Raw genomic sequence first — 15,562 nt, forward strand, 5'->3', positions numbered from 1 at the left:
GGAAGGGGAGAGTTGAGGGGGAGAGTATCAATAGCAATAGCAGTGATATGGAGAAAATTTTTGTTTTAAAAGAGAATAGTGGTCGTAGCAGGGGGGGGCGAAGGATTCCCCCCTCAAGAAGAAGCTGACAATTAGAATAAAAAGGGCTCTAAAAAGAGGGGGGGAATTGTGTGTGTGTGTGTGTGTGTTGTTGTTGTGTATATATATATATATATAGAGTTATTTTATTTTAAAAAATGAGTAAGGTACGAAGAGGATAGGTAAAAGAGAGTGGAAAGTCTGGGGCGAAGTGGCAGTCCCAGGAAATGACCTGTGTTGTTTCAGGGCTCTTTTCTGGGTACTGCCACTTTAATTCTTAAGAGGGGAGTTTGAGGTGAAAATAAAATGAGATTTAAGTTGGGGGGTGTGTGTGGAAAAGGGTGTCTTTAAATAGTGTAGAAAAGGTAGAAACAACAATTAAAGTTCAAGTAAAGGGTGGCTGCAGCAGCAGTGGCCCCTCTTTTAAAAAGAAGTATGATAAAAGTAGGTATATGGGGGGGGGGTAAAAAAGATTTTTTAATTTTTTTTTTTTAAAAAAGGGAGAGAGGGGGGAGGAGGAAGGGGTTAACAAAAAGGGGGTTAAAAAAAAAAGAAAAAGAAAGGGGAAAAAAAGGGATAGTTTCTTGTTTTCTGTGCTCTCCTTTGTCATGCGGCTTTTCTCGCTGTTTTCCTTGCCGCTGGAGCTCCGGTCGGGCTCAGCCACGTGTTTTTTTGGAGCCTCTTTTTCCTTCCTGGTGCTCACCTACCTCTCCTCTTTTTTCCCGACGGCAGAGATGGGGGCAGCAGCGGTAAATTTTTGGGGCTCCTTTTTCTGTCTTTTTCTTCCTCTCTCCCCCTTTCTTTCTCCCTCTTTGCTTTAGCTCCACTGTTCTCCTGGTTTTGGAGCTCCTCTGGGCTGTTGGGGGGGGTCGGGTGCCTTTCCGGCTCAATCTCAGTCTTGGGGGGGTGTTTTGGCTCCTTTGATAGACTCCCGGGCACCCCCGATTCCTCTCTGCTGGCGGTGCTGGCGGCAGCAGTCTTGGGAGCCCGGGAATCGGACAGGCAGCCTTTTACTCTGGCTGGCTTCAGGAGCTCTTTTCTGCTGTTGCAGCCGCCATGCTGCCTCACCGGAAGTCCGGAAAAAATGAATTTTGATCTACACAGCAGCTACTGGAGTTGCAAAACCAGGCCATTTTGCATTGGAACTCACAGAAGTCAACTTTTCTTACTCCCAAGTAAGTGCACATCGGATTGCTGCTTATAATGGGTGTGTTGGACAGACAATATGTCTGTTTGTTCAGTACAATGGGAAGTTATCATCTACACCAGGGGTAGAGATGGGTAGACCTGTCCATTTAAGTTTCTCTGCATTTCTTAACTTCCAACCTGAATTTCCATTCTTCCTATTTCGACATTATATTGTGAACCGCCCTGTGATCATGAGGTGAAGGGTAGTATAGAAATTTAATAAATAAAATAAGTAAATCAGTTTGCGATTAGATATACATTTAATTCCTTGTGAAAACTCACCAACGTTCTTGTGTGAATTTCTCCTGAAATGAACATTTCAGTGCACTTTCCCCCAGCATAATTAATTTTTGCTTGCTTTTTTTTTTTTAGTAATAGATGCAAGATGCCTCTGCACAGGCATGAACACTAGGGCAGTTCATAACAAACTTTTTTTTTTTAAATGCCTGCTCCAAAGGTCTTATCTTACTACACTAGGGATTATATAGCTACAGTATATCTGAAATTTCATGCATATCAGTTAATGTCTTGACCCTGCTCTGCTGAATTGAAATTTCAGCCTTCACGACATAGGGAAACGGCCAAGTAAACAGCTATTTTCATGGAGGAGGGTCAATACATTGACTGATAGGCATAAAATTTCAGATATCCCTAGTGTAGTACGATAAGACCTTTGGAGCAGGCATTTAAAAAAAAAATGTTTGTTATGAACCGCCCTAATGCACACATAGACAGATGTGTTCCGCCCCACCCTTTACAGGGAGTTGTGTCTTTGCTGCTCACTCATGGCTACTCTGTGGGAAGCGCCGTTTTACTTCGAAGTGCTCGCATCGCTTGTACTTCATGGAGAGGCCATAGCGAGGGGTCATGTCCACCTTCACCCCGTCCCGGATACTGAACTGCAGTTGCTGGAGCAAAGTGGCCAAGAAGAGGAAGACCTGCCACCGGGCAAGAGGCTCTCCAATGCACCTCCTCTTCCCCAGGCCAAACGCCAGGACCTTCTCGCTCTCATCCCGGTTGATGCCCTTCCCGTTGGCAGCCAGGAATCGCTCTGGCTTAAAGGAGGAAGGGGATTCCCAAAGGGTTCTGGAAAAGGAACATTTTTTGAATGAATGAATGAGCATGCAAACTCCTTGCCTCGAGCAGAGATGAGAGAAAAACATCGATTCAGTTTGCATAAGGACACTCTGAAACAATACACTAGCTGAAACTCAGCCATCCTTTAAACTCACACTTTCTGGAATTTTGTAACACAGTTCTCTGGCCAAGTAGAAAAATGCTTAAGCTGGGGTATACGTGCCTGGGAATGCGTATATTGGTGAGAATGATATATGCATGCATTATATCGGGAGGGAGTGTTTAGCAAAAATGTGTAGATCAGGCAAGATTTCATACAGATATGTGTCTACAAGGAGAAATTTGTTGAATTATTATCATGAGGACATTTTTTAAAAGAAGATTTTTAAAGAAGATAACTGAAAGAAACTAAAACTGGCCAATTCATCAATCCCTAATCTCATGTGCATCTATTTAATATTTCTCTGAACTGGGGTGTGGCGTGGCAGGGCAGGGTGATATGGCCCCGGGCACACACTTTTGAGGGGGTGCCCCCCCAGGGATCCTCATCCTGCCCTGCCTACCACTGGGGGGGGTCTCTGGGCCCCAGAGCCCAGCCTGGCCATGCCGCCAAGTCCCTGGGCCCCTCGCTCAGATGGCAAGCAGGTACAGATGGAAGGAGGCAGGCAAGGAATGACTCCAGTGTAGCCTGGCGCTCCTCTCCGCAGGCACTGGGGGGATTCACCTGCCAAGGGCTGTGTCGACTGGCTGGGCTCCGCTGTACGTAGGCGGCAGGCAGCACGGCTCAGCCCCACTTCTGTCTGGTGGTGAGGGCTGGGCTGGTGCAGCAGACTTTGTTCAACTTCCGCGCCCGGGTGCCAGCAAACGCCACTACGCCACTGATCTGATATGGCCAATGTGGTGCCCTCACCTCATCCTTGACCATTAGCTATGTTGGTTGGGACTAAATGGACATTGAATTCAGCAATACCTGGAGTACAACACAAGTTGTACTCATTTTTTGTTTTAAAAAGCTACTTGTGGTTGTTGTTGTTGTTTTTGTTGTTGTTAATAATAATAAATAGCATTCCTTGGGCCAGGGAGTAGCTTCACGATTGCCAGAGGGAGCAGCTAACCAGGACTCTCTCTTCTAGACTGGAAACAGGGAGAAGCAGCTGCCCTTGAATTCGACATTTTGAGGAAGGTTGTGATGTCTGTTCAAAAAGGCATAATGGTGAATCCAAAGCTGGTTCGCTGTTCAAGATACATTCTCTTACACACTACCTCATCTCCACAGCAGTGTGAGATTTCGGGGGTCCAGGCTTACCCAGGGTCTGAGAATCCTTTGGAAATGAGGCACAGAGGAGTCTGTGGCATCTTTAGGGTATATGGTTTCATTTACACATATATACAACCTGCCCCTGGGTGGTGAGACTGCAGAGCAGTCACATCCCAAGAGGGCCTTGTTTCACCCACGGCTGCAGCCTCAGATTCCAAGAGACCCCAAACATCATGTGTGACCCTCTCTGCAGGATAAAACAGACAGACCGCCTTGTGCTTTGCCCCACCCCCTCCAGCTTGCAAAATCGACCCTTTTTTCTTTTTCGCTTAGCTCATCTCCCACTTCAGTCCTGGATGCTTCCTCTCCCATCTCTGGTATGGTCTCAGCAGTGAGTGTTTTGCCTTGTTGATGGCTTTCCTTGAGGGTTACCATATTTTTCACTCTATAGGACACACTTTTCCCCCTCCAAAAATGAAGGGGAAATGTGTGTGCGTCCTATGGAGCGAATGCAGGCTTTCGCTGAAGCCTGGAGAGCGAGAGGGGTCGGTGCGCACTGACCCCTCTCGCTCTCCAGGCTTCAGGCAGCTATCCGCAAGCCTTCGGAGCATGGCAGGAGTTCCCGCCGGGCTCTGAAGGCTTGCAGATAGCAGCCTGCAGCCTGAAGCCCGGGGAGCGCAGCGCCAACTCCTGCTGCGCTCCCTGGGCTTCCCCCGCCCCAGCCCCGCGGCTAAAAACGAAGCCAAGACAGTGAGTGGAATCCATCCCGCTCGCTGTCTTGGCTTCTGCCAAAGCCACGTGCAGCCTCTCCCGGCTGGATAGGTTGTGCGTGGCTAAAGAGGAAGCCAAGACAGCCAGCGGGATGGATCCCGCTCGCTGTCTTGGCTTCTTTGCTCTTTGGGGCTGGGGGGGGAATAATTAATTTTTTCTTTATTTCCCCCCTTAAAAACTAGGTGCGCCCTATGGTTCAATGTGCCCTATGGAGCGAAAAATACAGTAATAACTGGCCATCATCTTCTTCTGTCTTCCTAATGACCCTCCCTCAGGGAGCTGGTCTGACTTGTAAACATAAACTAAGCCCAGGGATTTCCATCTTTAACACAGTTTAGTCAAACTTTGATCAATTCTAACTTTTACTGAATCCAAGAATTTTGGGTGAGTTGCACTCACAAACTCTGGCACCCAGAACCTATACCAGTATGTCTGTAACATATTCACACTTAAAATCAGGGATGGGGAACCTGCAGCCCTCCAGATGTCGTTGGACTCCAACTCACATCATCTCTGACCACTGGTTACACATGCTGGGACTTTCGGGAGCTGGAGCACAACAATATCTAGAGAGCACCCAATTCCCCATCCCTGCTTAAATGAGTGCTAAGGAACATGACTGATCGGTACAGTGAGCATGCACAAGGTGTGGGGAACATGTCTTCCCAAGGGCTGAGATACACTTACTCATCATGGTTGACTTGCCACTGGTTGACAAAGACACAGAGGTCCCTTGGGATGTAGTAGCCATTCAAAACGGTGTCTTTGGTTGTACTGAAATGGGAAATAAATGTATTCATTGGGAAAACACCACAAAGCACCTGAAGGGATGGAAGAGTGGAAGGAATATCAAATGGAATTTGGGAGGCTGTAGGAAGGAAATGAATGCCATGCAATGGGGAAAGGGATGGAGATTAATAGGGCAGTTTCAGTTTTGGTCTTCTCCGACCCTGCCCATTTCCCCTCTGATCCCATCCGCTTGGTCCCCAGAAGGCACAAATCTGCCCCCATGGGCTGAAAAAAACCCTGCCCCCTGCTGCAGTGGCCAAGGTCAAGTCATATTAGGCACCCGTAATGACAAAACAAGAAGAAAGCCACTCCAATCTTCCTAGGTTGCCATGCATTGCCCTTAAACATTGATCAGTCTCAAACTAAGGTTACAGGTTTTTTTACAGGTTACAGGTGTGTATCTGAAGAAGTGGGCATGCACACGAAAGCTCATAGCAAGAACTAACTTAGTTGGTCTTTAAGGTGCTACTGGAAGGGAAAAAAAAATTTGTTTTGACTATGGCAGACCAACACGGCTACCTATCTGTAACAGGTTTTTTTCAGTAAATCTGGGGACACTTTAAATGAATGAATGAATGAATGTTCGGGACATTGATGCTGCAGTGATAGCGGTGGCAGAGAGGCAGCCACCGCCTTGACCTCAACCACCATGTTTCCCCTTCCTCCGAGGCTCCTTTCTCCTTTCTCCATGAGCCTGGCAGCCCCTGAGTTGTTGGTTCTTTGGTGGCGGTGGTGGGGAAGCGGTGCACGGTGGGTCAGGCATGGAAGGCGGGCAGGGGGCAGGGATCTCTCAGGCAGTGCGATGTCTCCTTTCTCCAATCCCATTCCTACTTTCGTGCAAGCAGGAGGGGGCGGGGATCCCTCAGCTGGGAAGGGAGGCTTCCCGTTGCCTAACTGAGAGATCCCTGCCCCCTTCTGCTTGCACACAAGCTCTGATAGGCAGCATGAAGCCTCCCTTCACAGCTTGGTTGCTGGGGTCAAGGAAGGTGGAGGCATCCCGGAAGCTGCATCTTTGAGCCCCTGCACCACCATCATATGGGGACTTCTGAGCAGCTCCTGAAGCCAGCCAGAGCCAACTGCTCCGGGCTGCTGAGACTGCCGCTGCTGCGTTTCCTGGGGACATTAGATGAAATCCGGAGACGTTCCGGGGATGGAATTTGTCTGGGGACATATTCGCAAATCCGGGGACTGTCCCCGGGAAATGGGGACGTCTGGTAACTCTATCTCAGATGTTTCTCTCCCTGATCATGAAGAGCTGGAGTTTTCTTCATTTTTGAAAGGTGGAAACCCTGAAAATGCTGATAATTCCATACCAGATGACCCACCCCATGTAGACGCAAGGAAGGCACAGGCCGAGGGTGAGGCCCCTCGTGGACATGAGCTGGGGAATTGGGATGGGTTTGTGTGGCGATCACACAGGGTCCCTGGATGTTTAACGGTCTATTGATCCCTGTGCCACCACTGTGCTCGCTTCCCCGCTGCCGCCAACCAGTTACTCTCTGGTAAAACACTGAGTCCAGTCAGTTGTTAAAAGTGAACCAAAAAAACCAAGTTTATTTTACAAACATTAACAAGTTTATGGTTTCTCAGATAATATTCCTGTCAGTATCTTAACTTTAGTTTCTTTACCGGCCTGTACCTTCCTAATACCTTCTGACTGATTATCTCAACTGTTTGACTGACTCCTCTTAACAAATTCTCTCCCTCTCTCACATCAGACTAGCCCAACCCACAGACTTATCTTCCCTCTCTCCCTTAACTCCAGACTGTCTTCTCAACCACCCTAACTCACTAAAAAACCTCTGTGCTTAAACCTTATGCACAGTTAACTCCTCCCCCTGGGTTCCCATTGGTTAGTCATTTTACAATTAGTTACCCCTTTTCCTATGAACCCAGTATGATGTCACACACATAGGAAGGCAAACGCCACAGTTTGCCTGTCTCTTTGGAGGCTCAGGACTTACCAGTGAGGGATTGTGAAGGGCAGGAAGGAGGAGTGCCTGAACACCTCCAGGATGAAGGCTTCGGTGTAAGGCATCAGGGGACGGTCCGACAGCCGGGGCTTGCGCTCTCGGCCAATGCTCTCATCTACAGGTTAAGCATAAGAACATCAGAAGACTCCACTGGATCAGGCCAGTGACCCGTCTAGTCCAGCCTCCAGTTCTCACAGGGGCCAACCAGATGCCCATTCTGTGAAACCAGCAAGCAGGACCCCAGCACAATAGTCTTCTCCCCTCCTCTGGTTTCCAGCAACTGGTATTCAGAACTATTGCTGGCTCTGTCTGTGGAGGCAGCCATTGCAGCTAGCAACCACTGAGAGTCCTTTCCTCCGTGAATTTATCTTTTAAAGCCATCCAGGTTAAAAAGGAGAGAAAGAAACTGGGATCCAGTCTGCCAAAGAGACGTGTGAACTATTATAAACAGAGTTTTACCTATTTCTTCCTGAATCTTCTTTTGGATTTCTGGATAGACAACAAGATACATGAGGCACCAAGACAAGGCTGTGGTCACTGTGTCAAACCCTGGGGGGGAAACAGAGCAGTGTTTTTTAAAACAAAATAAAACAAAACAAAACACAAAAGCCTTTTTTTAAAAAAGTGAACCTCCTTTTTTAAAGGTGAATATAATTTTAGTCCGCATCAATTAAATAGTATCCAAGTCTCAATAGTTCCCATCTAAGTGAGTGTGTATGTAATTAGACATGCTGTTGAGAATGGGGACACATATCTGTACGTCTCCCAGATGTTCATAATACCAGAGCTCAGGTTCATCCAAAGCAGCGGACTGTGGGCAGATTCAAGACAGACCAAAGAGAATTGGGGAACTACCTTACAATTACAGTGGTACCTCAGGTTAAGAACTTAATTCCTTCTGGAGGTCCATTCTTAACCTGAAACTGTTCTTAACCTGAGGTACCACTTTAGCTAATGGGGCCTCCCACTGCTGCCGTGCCGCCAGAGCACGATTTCTGTTCTCATCCTGAAGCAAAGTTCTTAACCCGAGGTACTATTTCTGGGTTAGCGGAGTCTGTAACCTGAAGCATCTGTAACCCGAGGTACCACTGTACTTGGTACTGGGAAACCAATTCATCACAGCTCAAGAATCCCTGACAGATGGTCATGCAACCTTCAAAGGAAACCTGTTCAATGGGTCTTATCATCAGAAAGATCTTCTGAATGTTTAGTTGGAACCTCCTTTCATGTCATTAGAATCCATTGGTTCTGAACCTCCCTCTGGAGCACAAGAAACGAGCTTGCTCCATCTTCCATGGGGAAGCCCTTCAGATATTTTCTCGAAACCTCCTTACCTGCCCCAAATAGGTCATTGACGAGGTTCACTACTTTTTCAGATGAGAGTTGAAGCTTTGCGTTTTCTTGGCTTTGGTCGATGAGGGAGTCTGTGATGTCCCGGATGCTGTCCTGGGAAGGAATAGAGACTCAGTTCACAATTATGGCAATTAGAAGCCAGTTCTTGGCTTCCCAGCTTTTGTTCTGGTGCTGCTCTTGTGATTTGACATCAAGGACAGCCTGTATTTGTTAAAACATGCATTTTCATTGGATTTTAATGGGTACACACTCTTAAAATGAAACTTCATCGAGGTTTTTCTAGTGTTGACTCTGGTTTTGTTTTGTTTTTTAACAACAACCAACCATGTGGTGGCCATCACATACAAGATGAAATGCAATCAGAAGGTGGAAGAGAAGTAACATGGAGGGCATAACGTTTCATGGCCTATCTGGGAAGTCCTTATTTCAGGCATAGGCAAACTCGGTCCTCCAGATGTTTTGGGACTACAACTCCCATCATCCCTAGCTAGCAGGACCAGTCTGTCAGGGATGATGGGAGTTGTAGTCCCAAAACATCTGGAGGGCTGAGTTTGCCTATGGCTGCCTTAGTTCATTATACAGGGAAGGGCCATAGCTCAGTGGTAGAAGATCTCCGGTTCAGTCCCCACTGGCATTGCAGGGAAGGGCTGGAAATATTTCCTGCCTGGAACGATGGAGAACCACTGCTGCCAGTCAGAATGGACAATGGTGAGCCTGAAGGACTTATAGCCCAACCTGGCATGAAGCAGTTCCCTGCATCCCTTACCTTGCTGAAGCTCTCATAGTGCTCTTGGACGATCTTCTGCAGGAAGGTAGTGAAGCGTTGGTTGATGGCCTTAAACTTCTGTATGTTGTTGCTCGGGAGGTACTGGAGGGCAGGGATGTAGTCAGCTGGGTTGCCGGAGGATGCAAACTCCACAAAGTCCTCGCTCACGTTCACTATGCTGAGCAGCTCCTCATCTTCATGTCTGTAGCGCTTGCCAAAGCAAATGGCACTGATGACGTTGGCCACAGAGACCACCAGGTACCGGTAAGGGTCGAGGCTCTTCTTCTCCAGCATCACCTGCTGCAGTTTCATCACCAGGTAGGTGGCCTCTTTGGAGACGTGCTCTTCCAATAGGCAGGTGGAGGAGGAGTCAGGGCTGGGGGAAGCAGCGAAGCTTTTGAGGGCACTCTGGGCCAGTTTCCGACGCATCTGCCACACCTCCCCAGAGTCTGTGCTGAAAACCAGGCTGTTGCCTCCTGACACAAAGCGGGAGCTGAACAGGTCAGGACGGCCCATGAAGTCTCCTCCTTGCCTCACCAAGGCCTGCTTGATGGTCTCGAGGCCACTTAGCACTACCACCGGCCTCATACCAATATGGATCTTCATCACATCTCCGTACTTCTTGCTCATTTGTGTCAGACTCAAGTGGGGGTTCTGCCCCAGATCCAACATGTTGCCAATGAATGGGTAGCCCCATGGCCCTGGGAGACTCTTTAGGCCCTGTGGCACCGGTGTCTGGAGGGATTTGATAGCGATGAAGATCAGGCAGAAAACAGCAATGGCGATGAGGGCTTCTGCAGCCGAGATGGTGCCCAGGATTCCCATCAGCGACATGGCAAATGGGGGCAGGGTGGACGGGTAAGAAACCCTCCTGAAATAAGCCAAAGGACAGCCCAGGAGGCAGGGTTAGCGGGCGAAAGTCTGTGTTTGGCTTTGTTGAACTCAGAGAGTTGCAAGCAAAGAACCAAATACTTGCAGATTAAGTTACATCATGCAAGAGAGTGTGTTCAGAAAGGACTCATTCAGGTGTCCTACATGCCAGGAAACGAAATTCCTGCAGATCTGTTGTCTAAGGTTGTTAACAGAGAACAACTTAAGGTTTATGTACAGCAGTTGCAATTGGGTTGAACCACAGGTGAAACAGGTTACACGGAAAGGGGGAGGATGTTAGAACATTCCGTTCCACCTTAAAAGGAACAGGCATGATTGTTGTGTGTCACATGCATGTTTACCTTCCAGCACAGCTTGCTGGGAACTTCCGTTGTGTATAGCTTTTGCTTATGCTTCTTGCTCGGACACGAAAGGGGGAAGACATGTTTTTTTTCTTTGTCCTGATGTATGCTGAATAAACTGCTTGTAAATACGCTTTACATATGCCTCTATCTGCCTTTCTGTTGCGAAGTTTGCTGGCTTGTGTGCTCAGCTTCTGAAAGACTTCTGAAGCTCTGAGTCACAGTTTTGATGCAGAACCAAGGACTTGAGTTTGGCCGGCAACTGGCCGGTGGGCTGGAGCCAGCTGATAGGACATGGAGTCCAAACACTCTTGGAGGGCCGCAGTTTCCCCAGCCCTAGTCTATAGGGATATCGCTCTATGAGTAATACCAGTTTTCATGGTTGTTAAATCAAACTACCACTCCCTCGGAAGGTGGTGAACTCTCCCTCCTTAGAGGTTTTTAAAGCAGAGATTGGGTGGCCATCTGTCAGTGATGCTTTAGTTGAGATTCCTGCATTGCAGGGGCTGGACTAGATGACCATCGGGGTCCCTTCTAACTCTACAGTTCTATTATTCTAAAACAGCTAGATACCATGTATATGGAGGCAATGCATGACCTTCCTTAGTTGGGGCTGATTCATACGACCATTAAAAATGCATTTGCTATTATTTTTAATTTAACCACTGCTCCTTTCACAACGTCCTCCATCTGCTTCCTACTTGTCTTGCCATTTTCAGTGTCTTTCTGCTTCTCTCTGTTCTCAGAGCTGATTGCCAATGACCTTTCATTACTGGTTGTCAATGAACTTGCAATGGTCAATAAAAACACATTCTCCATCTGCTATATATTTTGGAAAGTTCGAGGAAGTTGTTTGTTTGTTCTTCATCTGGACACTTCTATCATAACTGAATTTTGCATATTGGCTATTGAGATCAAGGAGCAGGTTTTTGCCTCTCTTTGGAGACAAGTGGATGCCAGTTTGAATCAAGGGCTGAACCTTTCACAACAGAGCTGGTTTTTTTATTTTGGGGTTGTTGTTTTTCGGTGTCTCAGAATTCCTGAGCAATGCCAGGTATGAGGCTGCTAGCCTATAATAAATGTTCTACATCATAGGAATAGAAATCTATTCTTTGACTTTTTGGTGGAGAAGCAGCAGAGACTGTACCACAGTCGCTAACATTAACCAGTTGTAGAAACTTTTCAAATGCCTGTCATAATCTTCCAATCTTCCAAACTGCTTCCTTCTTTCCCTCTGTGGAGAGCGGGGAAACCTTCCCAGATCGCCCCCAGCAGCAAAAGTGTGCTATAACTTATAGAAAATCTTCTTAAACTTATTTTTTTGGGGGGTGGGCAGAGGGGGTTCTCCAGATTTATTTATTTTCTTACATGTATATCTCTACCTTCAGGTAGCCCTAAAGTTTTTAATGTTTGACGTTTTACTATGTTTTTATATACACTGTAAGCTGCCCAGAGCGGCTAGGGAAACCCAGCCAGATGGGTGGGATATAAATAATAATAATAATAATAATAATAATAATAATAATAACAATAATTACACCATATGACACGACTCTGCAGTAAACTTCCAGGCTCTGGCCAGATTCAGTGTCAGCCCACCAATAATAATAATAATAATAAATTTTATTTATATCCCGCCCTCCCCAGCCGAAGCCGGGCTCAGGGCAGCTAACAACAATAAAATAGTGCAACATTCTAAAAACATTATAAAAATTAATTAAAATCAAATTGATGGCAACCATAAGCTAAAGTTCTGTAAAGATTGCCAAAGGAGGGAGTCAGGCTGCGCCCTGACCAAAGGCCTGGTGGAACAGCTCTGTCTTGCAGGCCCTGCGGAAAGATGTCAAGTCCCGCCGGGCCCTAGTCTCTTGTGACAGAGCGTTCCACCAGATTGGAGCTGCAGCCGAAAAAGCCCTGGCTCTAAATGAGGCCAGCCTAACCTCTCTGTGGCCTGGGACCTTCAGGATGTTTTTATTTGAAGACCGTAAGTTCCTCTGTGGGGCATACCAGGAGAGGTGGTCCCGTAGGTACAAGGGTCCTAGGCCGTATAAGGCTTTGAAGGTTAAAACCAGCACCTTAAACCTGATCCCACGTAACCATCCAGCCACAGCTTCCAAACATCTGATCAGTGTGTCTGGGGCCGAGTCAGGATGGCCATCCATCAACAGATAGAGTTGGGTGTCATCAGCATACTGATGGCAGCCCAGCCCAAAACTCCGGACAAGCTGGGCGAGGGGGCGCATAAAGATGTTAAAAAGCATTGGGGAGAGTATCGCACCCTGAGGCACTCCACACACCAAGGAGTGGCGCCATGACAATTCCCCCCCAAGCGCCACCCTCTGTCCCTGACCAGAGAGAAACGAGTGCAGCCATTGAAGGACTGTGCCCTGGATCCCCACGTCAGCAAGGCGGTGGTCCAGGAGTTCGTGATCGACCATGTCGAATGCTGCTGACAGGTCTAGAAGAATCAGCAGCCCCGACCCGCCTCGATCCAGCTGCCTGCGGAGATCATCTGTTAGGGCGACCAGAGCCGTCTCGGTCCCATGACCAGCGCGGAAGCTGGACTGGAATGGATCCGGAGCCGATGTTTCATCCAGAAACCTGCCAAGCTGTTCAGCAACCACTCTCTCAATCACCTTACCCAGGAATGGAAGATTCGAAACCGGGCAGTAATTGGATAGATCTAAGGGATCTAATGATGTTTTCTTTAAGAGCGGGCACACCACTGCCTCCTTCCGTTCCCCTGGGAATGTCCCGGTGCCAAGGGACAAATTGATGATATCCCCCAGGGGGGCCCGCACCTCATCTGGACACGCTCTAATCAGCCAAGACGGGCACAGGTCGAGAGGACAGGTGGTGGGCATTCCAGCTCGGAGGAGTCTGTCCACATCAGCTGGGGATATCCGGTCAAAGTGGTCCAATACTGGACTCGAGGACAGTCGAGGGGCCTCCAGTTCCTTTATTGTATCCAAATTGGCAGGGAGGTCACGGCGGAGCAACAGGACCTTCTCCGCAAAAACCTCGAGGGACATTAAAGACCTAATTATACTAAATAATTGCACCGGGTGAGAGCTAGCGGATGCAATGGAGGCCGCGAAGTAAGACTTCTTAGCGGCCTTCACTGCCATCTTGTAGGTTTTCATAAAAACCCTATAAGATGTTCTTAAAGCTCCGTCAGGGGCACCCCGCCATACTCGCTCTAGCTGTCTGAGATCCCGCTTCATTTTCCAAAGCTCCTCAGTAAACCAGGGAGCCCGGTTTCTGCGGGGTCGCAGAGGGCGCTTAGGTGCGATCTCATCGATGGCTGCCAGGAGCTGGATATTCCAGCCCTCAACAAGCTCAGTCAATGAGTCGCCAGGGGGAGCAAGGTCCCGCAAGGCTTGGCGGAATCTATCAGGGTCCATCAGCCTCTGCGGGCGAGCCCAAATTGGCTCGCCACCTAAGCAGTGTGGGGGTGGAAAGTCAATCCTGGCTTTCAGAGCGTAGTGATCAGACCATGGCACCTTTATCGAAGGAGACATGATCACATCTATACCGATGCCAAAGATCAAATCCAGCGTGTGGCCTGCTTGATGTGTGGGGCCCGAAACAAACTGGGAGAGCCCTAGTGTCGCCATGGAAGACACCAGGTCCAGAGCCTGTGAGGAGGGAGTGGCATCAGCATGGATGTTGAAGTCCCCCAATACCAATAGGTTAGGGAACTCCAAGGCCCAGCCGACCACCGCCTCCAGCAGGCCTGACAGGGTGGCTGCTGGTGCACTAGGTGGCCGGTACACCAGCCAGACAGCCAAGCTCACCTCGGAGCCCCGCACTAGGCCAACACATTCAATGCCGGGGATCGATGGCGATGGTAGAGCCCTGAAAGAACAATCTTAATAATGCCACCCCTCCCCCCCCGGCCCACAGTCCGCGACTGGTGGAGGACAGAGAAACCTGGGGGACCATCTCTCGTAAGGTAACAGTTTCCCCTTCGCGCACCCAGGTCTCCGTCACACAAGCCAGGTCAACCCCCTGCGAGGTGAAGAAATCTCGCAGGGTGGCAGTTTTGTTGCCTATAGACCTGGCATTGCACAACACCAGTGACGGGGGTGAGAAATCCTTGCTCACCCTACCCTCGTCCCTTGGGATGGGGCGCAGATTGGAAGGGGTACAAGCATATCCGTATCTCGATCCCCTTCGCCCCAGGCGCCTTCAGACTACATTTGGGACAGATAACAGAGTCCACCCAGGCCCCATCTCTGCTTCTACAGGTTTCCCCATATTCCATCCCTGCTACTTATGGTCAAAATCCCCTTCCCTGCCTGGGAAGGGTGCACTTTCCCAGCTGGGACCATCTCTATCCTATATCCCCTATACAACAACTAGCACATAGCAGACTTATACTAAACAGGTAAAATGACACATTGCTATGCTACCTTATAATAGGATGATGCAGAAAAAGGCCTGCAGTGGAAATCTATGCATGTTGACTTGGAGGTAAATCCCAGCATGTTTTCTGGGGCTTGCCAGCAGGCAATCATGCAAACATTTACAGCTTAGCACAATACAGACCTGTATAGCTCAGATGGGCGAAGGAACTAGAGTCTTGACCAGTACTGTAGCTAATCCAGTCAGGATTTTCTGTCTAGATCTCTCTCTTCCCCCTGTGGACATGCTGCGCTGAGCAGTTCCAGAGGTCATTTTATGCACTGCCCTCAGATTGGCCAATCCACGCCCTCTTCCGCTGGCCAAATCCACATCTTCCCAGCCAAGGCTGGACTAACAAACAGCTAGTACTGGATGAAGCCCAACCCACTCCACTCCAGATTGTGGTGGAAGCAAAGAACATGTCCCATATCAGCCAGCCACAGCCTTGTTGATTGCCACAAGCACATTCCAAGTGTTCTTGAGCTGTTGCGGTTTTTGCGTTGTCTTGAGTTATAATGCTGCATTGAATAAAATCGGATTTCATTTTTTTTTATCAAAGCAAGCTCTTGGTCATTGCAAGAGAAATTCACCAAACTAAAAAGACTTCTGCTTGTTGAAATGTATAGCTTGCACCAACTCAGCTCAGCAAATTGGAACGAAACAATGAGTG

The 15,562-nt window shown here is 48.3% G+C and overlaps 1 protein-coding gene across 1 annotated transcript; it reads right to left on the reverse strand.

The window, feature by feature from the left end:
- Nucleotides 1–1,507: 1,507 nt before the first annotated feature.
- On the reverse strand, nt 1,508–15,207 carry LOC310770147 (cytochrome P450 1A5-like). The gene is made up of 7 exons (XM_083630535.1): nt 15,037–15,207; nt 9,254–10,124; nt 8,469–8,580; nt 7,594–7,683; nt 7,126–7,249; nt 5,060–5,146; nt 1,508–2,352 (listed from the first exon to the last, which is right to left on the reverse strand). Exons 2-7 carry the CDS (start codon nt 10,085–10,087, stop codon nt 2,046–2,048), a joined length of 1,554 nt encoding a protein of 517 aa, XP_083486661.1. The 5' UTR covers nt 10,088–10,124; nt 15,037–15,207; the 3' UTR covers nt 1,508–2,045.
- Nucleotides 15,208–15,562: the final 355 nt, after the last annotated feature.

The sequence above is a fragment of the Podarcis filfolensis genome (genome assembly GCF_964270895.1).
Source record: "Podarcis filfolensis genome assembly, chromosome: 9".
NCBI classification, from domain to species: domain Eukaryota; kingdom Metazoa; phylum Chordata; class Lepidosauria; order Squamata; family Lacertidae; genus Podarcis; species Podarcis filfolensis.